Source organism: Halichoerus grypus, chromosome 9, assembly GCF_964656455.1.
Source record: "Halichoerus grypus chromosome 9, mHalGry1.hap1.1, whole genome shotgun sequence".
NCBI lineage: Eukaryota > Metazoa > Chordata > Mammalia > Carnivora > Phocidae > Halichoerus > Halichoerus grypus.
The window spans coordinates 79,146,231-79,158,274 of record NC_135720.1 but is presented as its reverse complement, the minus strand read 5'-3'; the positions used below and the strand labels follow the sequence as shown (position 1 = coordinate 79,158,274).

Genomic DNA, 12,044 nt, shown 5'->3' with positions numbered 1-12,044 from the left:
AAGCTTCATTAAAGTTCTGCATTAGCATAAACCATCTTACTGTCTCCTCTAAGACACATTAATAGCCTAGAGTACATAATTTTGATAAAACATTTTAATACACTTCAATTATTATATTTATTATCTTTACTTTTCACTTGTGAAGGAAGTACTGGAAAGATAAAATTATTTAGAAGAGCAAGTAGTTTGTTTGGAAAGAAGTTTTGCCAGAGAGTCCAGGCTGCAAAGAAATTGATCTGCAAATTAAAAAAAAGAAAAAGAAAAAGAAATAAAAAGAAATTTAAAAAATAGAACCCTGAAAGATAACAAATATTACCTTATACTTAGTCAATTTATGGTAAAAGCTAGCTTCAAATATATGTTATATTTGCAAATGTTTTCTTATATTTAGACATCACCACTGTGAAAGTCAGGGATAAAGTTATATTTTTAGGAAGTCAGTCAGTAACTTTCAGGAAAGTTTCAAAGTTTAACTTATTTTGGAGACTGGAACTACACAGGTTTGTCTTGTTTTTTGGGAAAGGGGTTGTATCTCAGTTTGAAAAGTTCCTTTTTTACCACCCCCCCAACTATTGTGTGTGATGTGCACACTGACATAAGATAGAGGCAAGGTAAGGTGTCAGATTTGCAGCCATGCTAAAGGCCACAAACTCAGTGAATAGACAATCAATTGTAAACAAGTCATTCTTCATTGCAGATTTTTCTTAAATCTGACTAGCCCCTTTTTTATTTCCAAAGTAGCAATAGTTTTAAATTGTTATGATTGTAAAATAATGCATTTTTCAGAAGTCTTTTTTTCTTCCTAGGTACCCTGAAATAGTTTAGCTGATTTAAGCCAGATTGACCTCTTTACCTGAATCCATCATGGCCTAAATTGACATCCCCACACCCCAAAACAACATCTTGCAAAGTTTCAAGTTAAATGTGCTTTCCAGTAGGACACGAAAAACCATACCCTAAGGACAGAAATCATTTATTAATTTATTTGACAAGTATTTACTCAGTGCCTACATGTGTGTGGTACTATTTTAGGCATTGGAGATTCAGCTTTTATGAAATAAGAACAAATCTGTATCTTATCTGGAGAACTAGAGAGTAATGCAAAATAAAGAAGTAACTCAACTCATAAAAACTAATGATATTTAATTTCTTTGTTTACTTGATATCTTCTAAAACTTCAAACCAGATCATACTGACATCTAAGAATAGGCTGAGAAATTATTCTTTGGGAAAAACAAGTCTAAATTTCAAAATAAACAAACAGTAATTGTGTCATCCTGTATCATCAATCCTTTTGTCTGTTTAGGTCATCTCAACTCCAAGAATTTCTCCCACTGATGGTTTCGCTTCTCTGGTTAAATTCACTTTCCTTATTCATAGAGCCAATCAATATGTGGCTCAGGCTGTCCCCTTTCCATCCTTTCTCCACTGCTGGAATAGAATTAATCCACACATTTCCCTTACATTAACCAATGGGATTAATGTGCTATAGCTAAGTATAGATGATCAAGGTCCAACAGTTAAGGCATAATATTGACATAGAAACTTGATAATCCTAAGTCCCAAAGGCAAATAAATGCCTCTACTTAGACTCATAATGTTTTATGACATTTCTCAGTGACTAAATTTAGAGCAAATACAAAAGTCTTACTCTTTTAGCTAGATTGGGTAGAGATGTAACTATAAACTTAAAGCTAGAAATTCTCAGAGGTCTTTTAGTTTTTCTTTCATTTGTGGGAGTGTAAATCTTTATACTGTGTAAGTTTATTTTACTCAACTATACAGTTCTAACAAAATCACTAATTATTTTGTGTCTTTACAAGATCTCCTTAACTGAAAATCAGTAACTCAACCTCGTTTTAAATCTGAGGTAATAAAATTAACTTCTATTTATTGCCCTGTGGTAGAAGTTTTGAATAAATTTTTCATCTTAATCTCAAAACCATGTTAGAAAAAAAAAACCTGTTATCAAGTGGATATCATCACTGTCTTCTTAAAGTTGAGGCAGATAAAATTAAATAGTTTAGGTATTTTGCCTAAATTCATTTGCTAGCATGTAGTTTAGCAAGAACTTGAGACAAAATTCCTGATTTCAAACATCATGATCTTGAACAAGACTGTGGCAAGTTTCTTGGTTTGAAAAGTGTTTAGAATTTAGATGCTGGTCACAATTCTTGACCAAAAGTTTGCCCTAATTAAATTTGCTAATCTTTTAGGATGGGAAAAATTAATATTTAAAAGGGAAGTTTCACATCTTCCAAAATCATAGGTCAGCCTATTAGTCCTTTAGATTATATGGCAGTTTTATTCTCAATAAATTGAGGAATTGGATTATCCAAATAGATATCTTAGATGGGAAGCAAGAGAATTTAGGGTACACTTAGGTGTATCAGTTATGACCAGGTCATAGATCTGGTTGTACATTTGTATCCAGACTTTTAAAAAACAGAACAAAACAAAACCTTTATCTGTTTCTAAGGACAAAGGACAAGTACCCACACTTTTAAGCAAAATGCTTATTACCATTTATTTATTACCATTTCACCAAAACACTTAGTCCAGAAGAAGAAGAAAGTGGGTCTCTGTTGTAAGGCAACTTCAAAATTTTCATGCATTGTCAGTATGCACAAAAGGAGGGGAGGGAACGTAGAAGCTCATCCCAGCAGCCTATGGCTCCAATGTGATGCTAAATCAGCTACTTCCAGTCACCATTTCTGACTGTGGGTCCTAGCAATGACAGTAGTTGGTAAGGCTGCAAAATAGACTATTGTATAGAGCCACAAGAGGAGCCTCAAATTATACATTTTTATGCGGCTGTGTGTAACTGGCATCCTTATCAGTAACTCTGGCACAACCAGCTAGTCCTTTGGCTCATAGTCCAAATGACCCCAACCCATCGCTCAGTTATGCTAATTCAAACTTAAGACCAACATTAACATGAACATAATAAAACCCTTTACAGATGGTGGAGGGGACTCTAGTTGCTTCTACCCATTTGACCAATAGTGTGATAATCAACTTCAAGGAGGTCACAGATTAGGGGGAATTAAATCTGAAGAAACCAGAAGAAAATTAGCCCAGGATAAGGCAGGTAATAAGTCCTTTGAACCTATATTTACCAAACTGCACTGATCACTGTGCTACTCTTACCTCCTCTACTTTGAAATATACCAAAGACATATAATATACATGTAAGTTATATACCAAAAAATAAATCAATACTTCAAATCACCCAATTTAAGAACACAAATTTACTAACAGCACTAAAACAGTTACACTCTTTTCTAACTCATATGGAGGCAGTGGAGACTACATCATCGACATCATATGAGCCGAATGAGATGAGTCATTTAAAGGTGATCCACACCAACAGTATGGATTCCTCCATGGACCATTAATGCATCTTTGGGCCTTTATCAGAATTTTGGCTTTCACAAGAGTGCATTCATATTTTGTATAGCCATTTAGTACTTGCTGTAAGAGTTATATTTTTAAAAAATTGAATGTTATTTATTTTTAAATACCTTCTTAGAGCTCCACCTGCACCAAAAGTCAGAAGATACAGAATAGTCATTTATGCAACACATTGTTACTGAGTGCATACTTATCTGGGCACCACCGGAGATGAAGCACATATTCTGTTTGTTGGGGAGAGGAGCTGAGCTTACAAAACAATTAAATCAGTAAATAAGCAATATGATTCAAGATGATATGAAGAAGTGCCATGAGATGGTGTGCTAAGGAATGAATAAAGCTATTTGAGAAATGAAGAGAAAGCCTCTGTAAAAATCGGTTGACCAGAGGAATATCCATGGGAAGAGCTAGTCGCAGATCTGAGGCACAGCACTCCAGGCAGGAGAGAAAGTCTAGGAAGGGAGCTTGGTGTACTTAAGGCAACAAAAGAAGGTCATTGTGGCTGGAGCAGTAAGCTGTGGGGGGCAGCCAAAATCAAATCAGGGGGAGGGAAGGGGGGGACAATGACTGGTGTGACAGGAGATGAAAAACAATACCAAAGTCTGTCAAATGCAGACGCAGGTGCAAGTCCCTGGGGTCTGGGTGCTTTTTATCAGTGTGCCGCAGCCTGTTCTGAGGTGGTGCTGCATTTCTCTGCCACTGTTGAACTTCTAGCTGCAGAGCGTGTTGTTCTCTAGAAACATCACCTTCATTATCACTGTACTGTGAGTAGGTGGCAGTGTCATTATGTCAGCCTTTATGGAAGAGAAATTATGAAAGGCACAGAGTGCAGGGTCTGGGAAATTCCTGCATTAACAGACCAGGAGGAGGGAGGCAAGGAGCCTGCTTTTTGCTTACTGCTAAGGCTCAGATAAGACTGAAAGCCCAGGGTTCTAACCCCTTCCCTTCTGGTGTGGCCCCAGGAATGTTGGAGTCCTGAAGAATCTGGTTCCTGCTCAGTGGCAGAGCAGGACAGTGATGACACAAATTTCTGTTCAGAAATGAAGCATCACAGGACTCACATTCAAGATGCAAATAATCTGCCATTTGAGTTGCATCAGGCCAAATGTTTCTTTGGTAGCATTTTGGGATGGCGATGGGAATCAAACTGTGAGTGCAAACAATGAAGTGTGATAGAAAATGTCTCCCAAGATGGATTTTTTTTTTTTCTCTTACCCAGAGACAGAGGTAGAGGCAAACATTTACTGCATAGATGTTTCCCCTAATCAATACCTCATGTACACAGCACAAAACACGCTTCAAACAGCAAGCATGTTAGAGTAAACTCCACAAGGAAAAATATGTATTTTTTACCTGTACAGGTATCTTTTATTCTCTGCTACTTGCTGTTTATAATAAATTAAAGAGTCTGAAGGGAACTGTCTCTCTATTTAAAAAGACTATCACAGGACACATTTTTATGTATATGGCATCAGAAGTCTGATTGCCTCTTTTTAGTTTTTCTAATAAAGAAAGCAACTGGACTTCTTATAATGTGAGATAAATTTCCTTGTTTTTTAAAAACAAAAAAAAAGAAAGAAATCAACTGCTGGAATCAAATGATTGTGACAGGCCAGAGGACAAACACAATGCCAGAACTCAACAGAAGCAGGGGGAGAGCTTTTGCTTGTATCTTCCCCAGTATAAATGCTGGAAGTCTACAATTCAAGAAGCTGAAGTGGGGGTTACTGAAAGCAAAAGATTACTGAAGGGACCTGGTTGAAAACATATAGGCTCTATCTCTGTTGCAATCAACTTATCTCCCTTTTATAATTTCTTCCTCAAAGACTCCTCAACCTAATGAACATTTTTTTAACTCATCAGAGATAGCCATTAGTTTCTAGGGTAATTGTTTTTTATCCAACATAAAACTTTACAAATTATAAAAGGCACACAGAGTTCGCAGTTATTATTCATTATGTCTATAGCTTTCTTGAGTTATAAAGTACTTTATAATTGCTTTTTGTTAATTACGAGATTAACTTTTTAAAATAAAAGAACAAAGGCAAAACAACCTGGACTACATTTGACAAATACTAAAAATGTAAAACTATTTAGAGCATTTTAACATTTAGGAGAAGATAATTACCTAGAAATTTATAATGTTAAGGACCAAATCTGATGAACATTTACCTTCTGACCATTAAGAATCTATAAGCTATTTCACTTTTTATTCTGATTATAACACATGTGTAAATTAGTTCCCTTTGAATTGGAAATACTGCAAGAGAGAAAGTCAAATCATAAGTTTGATTTATTTTCCTCCTACAGTAACTTCCCAATATGTCCTTCAATAAAGATAGCAAATTAAGCTATATATTATTATACTGACTGGAAAGAGAGAGATAAAGCTACATGGTTCTTTAATTTACCTGAATCCCTCAATAAAAACAGACAGAGCAACTAGAAGGGAAAGGCAAAAACCAAAGGAGCATATCTAAAATGATACTGGGTGCAAGGGAAAAAAAGAGCCTACAACTTAATTTTAATATTGAACATCAAAGTGAACCAATAGATAATAACCAAAAAAGAGGGAACTAAAAGTATTATAAGGGTACAACCATAAAGGTAGCCATTGCAACAAAAATACAATCCATCTTAAAAAAAAAAAAGAAAAGAAAAACAACTAGAGAAATCAAATAAAAATAGAAAACTTAGGGAATGAGCATATTATGTATCTAAGAATAAAAAATATATATGTGTATGTATACTAGTTTAAAAATGAAAGGATATATAAGTATAACTAGAATATATATATATATGTAGCTAGTATATATATGTAACTATATGTATTTAAATTAGTATATATATATTGGAGGTTTTTTTTGATTGACTTTAAAAACATTATGTATACACAGAAAATTAAATTTAAAAAGACATCCCTAAAACTATAAAATTAAACAAATCAACCCAAATATTTCTCTGATTGGTAGCATGACCACAGAGAAAGAACTTTTTTTTCGTGTGATGTTAAGACAGAGTAACTTGGTAAGTCATTTCTAGAGGGATATGCCCTAAAGACAAAAGGAAGTATTTTAAAAAAAGACCTGTTTCAATTATCATATTTTTGCTGGTAGCATTGGTATTGTTATTCAAATAATAACGGACTATAGTATGTATGGTACAGCATAAAGTAAATGAGTATATGATACTCAAATTTAATCACTCCTAGAGTGGTTGTCAGGATTCTAGTGGGAGAAAGGAGAAACAGATGCAAAATAGAAGAAATTAATTAAAACTCAATAGTGTGCATTTTAATTGAAATTATCAATATTTATTCTTTAGTATTTCATCTTAAAAAATAAATATTTAGTTCCCTTCTTTTGTCCACTGATGAAGTCTGGAAATAGTAGTGAACTAATAGCAATGAACACCCTTAGGGTGTAGGTGTAGATTAGGCTTTTCAAACATCGTTTCTTATTAAAAGAAACAAGGGTTTTTGGAGTAATGGCTAATTCCAGTGCTGAGACATAGCTTAGAAACACTTGTTGCACCAAACAAGGAATACATCAAAATCTACTAGGGCTGTATCTAAAGGACTCAAAGGCAATTTGAAGTTTCCCACTGACCAAAGTTGGGATACTGTGAGTAATAATAATAATAATAATAATAATAATAGTATTAAAAAGGCCAAAGACGTTTAAACATAGTTTATTATGATCCAAAAAAGAAAAAAAAGAGGTTATTGTTGATGGATATCAATGAACTAGCTTATTATTTTGAAAACTGGTAAGTAAAGGAAACAAATTAGGCATTTGTGCTGACTTCCCTATACCAATTTTTCCACTTGGTAAACAAATAGCAAAGGAAGGGAAATTTCTCTTGATAGAAATATTTTAGGTAACAAAAGAGTTTTAGAATGCCACTTTTACATTAATACATGAATTGATCCAGAAACTAAACACTAAGAGTTGCTGGCATACCAAAACAGAGGTAATCAGACATTGTCTCAAGATCAAGCCACCATTTTTGAAAAAGTTTTGCCAACAATGTGGAACTTAAATCCTATTACTTCCTTATATCCCACCAGCGATTTACAAGACATACAGAGGACAGAAGAACAGGCAATATGAAACCATAGGAATGTAGTCAGCAAAATCCAGGCTTTGCAAAGACCTAGATACCAAATGATGAGGGTTGTTTAACAATAGATTACAAGGGAAAACATTACAGAAGAGACCTACAATATAGAAGGAAATTAAATATCACATTAACCAATTTCAATGTGTAACTTATTTGTGTCTTGGTTTAAACAAAGGGTTTATGCAACAATTGGAAATATGAACATTCAATTAAGAATTTATTGTTAAAATTTTTAGTATGACACTTGTTTTGTGATCTAGTTAATATATTAATTCGGTACCATTATTTTAGAGATATATATGCAAATGTTAGAGATTAATTCATGTTTACTTCAAAACAATAAATAGGGTAGGGGTGGAGGGAGGAAGAGGAGTGGTGGTATAGGCCAGATAAGATTGGCCAAGAGTTGATCATTATTGAAGCAGGTTCACTATGATATTCTATTTTATCTCCTTTTTTTGAATGTTTGATCTTTTCCATCAAAAAGATTAAAAATACTATGAGCTAATAAGTTTAAAGGAAGCAATAAAGTACATCTTTCTAATTATTCAGAGATAATTATATTACTTACACTATATAAAAATATGTGACAACAATGTGAATGATGGCAACCAATTCACCTGCAGTTTTGCAGGGAAAAGAAAATGAAAATGGAAATTGTGACATTCATGCTGTAGAATATTAAATAGGTGGGAAGTTTCTTAAAGAAATTTTTTCTCAGATGTGAAATTTGTCTGCCTGGCATATTTGCTCATTATGACCCAGCGTAGTGACAGCCATATATTAAACTCTTAATAAATATTTGTTAAATTATGTGATTGACTGAATCCTAAACCAAACAAAATAGAAATCCTAACAAAAGTAATTTGGTAAACCTAAAAGGGATCAGTCATAATTATACTGTGTTTGTAATACTACCGATGAGGACATTCAAACAGACTCTATGGAAATGGAGTTAGGAATCAGAAATAGAGATTTGCAAGTATGTTAAGAGGCTATGTTGCAACATTTCAGATGTTTGGTGTATTCTTACTCTCACTATCACTTATAAATTAGAGACGTCAACCTGGGGCAGAGAAGTTCAAGCTTCTCCTACATATACAAGCACAGAAATTACAAGAAAATTGGGAAGATAAATATTCACATTACAGATTAAATGTATCCCCTGCATATGATTAAAATCATTAAAATGAACATATTTAATTTCAAGTTTGTTCATCATTTTGTAATTCATTCATTTATTCATGCCTTGGTTGATATACATGTATTGTCCTATGTATCTAGAGAATGTTTTCAGTTGTAGAGATTCAATAATTAATAAGGCACATACTTTATTTGGAAGAGATTGTATTAAATGGGAGAAGACAAATAAGCAAGTAACCACAGAACAATGTGGTAAATTTATGATAGAGATATGCAGGTAGTCGTTTATTGTGGAAAGGAGAAAAAGAACCCCTCTCAGTAGTAAATGAAGGGAAAATATAAGGTATTCCAGCATAGAAATACAATGAGGAAAAGGTCTGGGGTGGAGATGAGGGAGGGTGGTTAGAGAGATGCTCAGGGATAATGAATGATATGACAATACATAATTCTTTTGTCAACAGAATACAAAATGTGTTACAAGTAATCTTACCCAATCTGCAGTCGTATCAATATTGGAAATTTAGATCATTTCCACTAGACTGTAAACTCTGCATGAGGATAGAGTCCTAGGTTTGCTCACCATTATAGCCCCAGCATCTAACACGTTTTCCAGCCCATAATATGTGATGGATGAAAATTTGTTAAATAGAGGAATGGATGGATAAACAGGTGAATGCCACAGTCAGCATTTATGAGCATTAAAGTCTGTCCTTCTCTTGTATATTCCTTACCATAGAGCCCTTGAGGTGAGATTTGAGTTTAAATATTGGGCTGGCTTTTGAAATATTTGCAGACATTTTAAGAATAGCCAAATCGTTGAGGAGATGGGCTTTAGGAATCCCCTGGCAAAGCCTGTCTCTGCAGAGCCCTGACCTTGCTAGCAGACAAACCCTCCAGGTAAACTTTTATGCATGCATTTATCCATTCAGTCAACAAATATCTGTTCAGTGCTTACTATGTACTGGCACTAAACACTAGAGATACAGAAACACACAATCACACACACACACACACACACACACACACACACACACACACACACAAAAACCCATGCATATGTACACCTGCCCTCATGGAGCTTATTTTCGAGTCAGGGAGAGAGATCATTAGTAAAAACATATAGTATTTCATCTAGTGATGAGTGGTATGAAGAAAAATAAAGACGAGAAGGGGCAGGGAGAATAATGAGAAACTGTGTGGCCTCACTGTCCATCAAACTGCATTGGGGAAAGAATCCCTTTGGGGGAAGAGATGCATTTGAATAATGACTTAAAGAGGAATTAGGAGCCTGAGATTACACGTAGGCTCTAGATAGTTGTTGACGGTTAGGCTATGAGGGTTTTCTTCTGGTGGGAGAAGTGAAGGTGGAGAGAGAAGGGTTTGCTGGGACCACATAGTGTTCACTCCTGGTGTTGAGGGGAGCGGTGGTCCCAAAGGGAGCACTGCCAGCTCCTGGGTCTCCTCCTGACTCCTTCCATGCCAGTGTAGAGGGCTGGGTCAGCCATTTGTCTCCAGATACTTGTCTACTTCATAATTATAGCGCTCAATAGTCTCCTTATATCTCCTTCCTCAAATTGTTATGACTTATCTATATATCCAAAGAAAATACTGTTAGCAAGAACTATTTTGAGATATACTAACCTGGACCACTCTCTTTCAGCCCATGGATTAGTTCTATTGATTGAAAGCTTACAGTCCAATTTTATTTTTATTATCCCAAAGCTCTAATAGTCAGTTAACATGACATTCATGATTCTTTCTGATTCTCTAACATCCCTTTATAAGTTATAGGGTAAATATAACATCTTTATTGAAAGAGGATACAAACTTGTGCTTTGGGCCTATGACTATGTAGGACTAAAGATAAAGTGAAAATTAACTTTGCAGGCTCCCCAAAGGTGCCAGGATGCCAGGGGACATCAACTTTTATATGGACACTATGGAAGCTAATTAAGCAACAAATCAGAGTGTGCTTCCAACCCTTCCTTATCCTTTGCCACATAGGCAATAAAAATGGGGTTTTAAAAACAAATCTCAGGGCGCCTGGGTGGCTCAGATGGTTAAGCGTCTGCCTTCGGCTCAGGTCATGATCCCAGGGTCCTGGGATTGAGTCCCGCATCGGGCTCCTTGCTCAGCAGGGAGCCTGCTTCTCCCTCTCCCTCTGCCTCTCCCTCTGCTTGTTCTCTCTCCGTCTCTCTCGCAAATGAATAAATAAAAATCTTTAAAAAAAAATAAAATAAAATAAAAAAAATAAAAACAAATCTCAGACTAAATCAAGTAATAAGAACCCTTTTCAAAAATGCCGAGAAACTTCTTTGTATAAGGCAGAGTGGCACCCTGAAACATACAGTATGGATTGGAAGAAGACAAAAGTGCACTGTATCTGTATGTGAATGTAATAGCAGTGCAAAACAATCTCAGACCTGCCCCTTCACATAGTACCTGATAGGTGTGAAATGAGAAATACGGGCAACTCAGGTATCAGTTTACAGAAGAGCCCAGTTAGGCTTAAGATACTTAGTTTCTGTTTGGGAAGAACTTAGATCTTTGATGAACAGATAGAAATGGGAAGGGAACTCCAAATAGGGTGAACAGCATGGGGGGAAAAAAGGAAAATAAAAAAATAAATAAAGTTTTTTTTCAAATTTATTCTTTTGAACGGGGGAATCAGAGGGATTACAGCAGGAAGGCAGTGGGATAGGTACAAAGTTTGGGTAAGGATACAGAACTCTCAGTGATCTTAAACATGGAAAGGAAACATTCCATCCCCAAAATAGGTTTGTTTCTTTCTTTTTTTCTTTTTGTAACGCCACCAAATCAAACTTTAGGGCAAGTAAGAAACAGAATGTTCTCTGCTGCATTTTGAAAAGTCAATACACTTTCCATGCTTTGTAACTTTAAATACAACCTGAGGAAAGTATCATTCCCTCAGATCTTGTTAACAGGTCACTTTATAAGACATACACTGTCTTTCAGGAGCTTTAGAAGTGCTGAGCCTGTGAAGTATTCAGGGCCTATTCCTTTCTCCCAGCTTCTGAATGAGGGGGCAGTTTGGCTCACATGCTATACTCTTCCAAGAGAGAAGGTGAGGTCTTAAAGAACAATTAAACACACAGAACTTAGTCATTCCTCCAGGAAAATGAGAAACTGCAGGCTGTGCTCTGTCTTAAAAAATATGTTTTGAAGACTCTAAAATCCTCTGAGGGGGAAGAACATGAACAGAAACTGTAGCATTATTCATACCTTTCCTTTGTTCGGGTTTTATGTAACAACTAGGAGCCCCCACAAAATTGTGGATGCAACTCGTGAAGGTATATTTCAGTGAACATAATGAAAATCAGATATTTAAAGGGTATTTTGGGTAT

At 35.3% G+C, this 12,044-nt stretch overlaps 1 protein-coding gene across 1 annotated transcript in view; it reads left to right on the top strand.

Annotated features, from left to right (window-relative positions):
* Nucleotides 1–12,044, top strand: part of LOC118548263 (Y-box-binding protein 2-like) — a 91,224-nt gene that overhangs the window by 50,703 nt on the left and 28,477 nt on the right. The window contains 1 exon segment of the mRNA XM_036112104.2: nucleotides 392–500. Coding sequence (XP_035967997.2) covers nucleotides 392–500 — 109 coding nt within the window.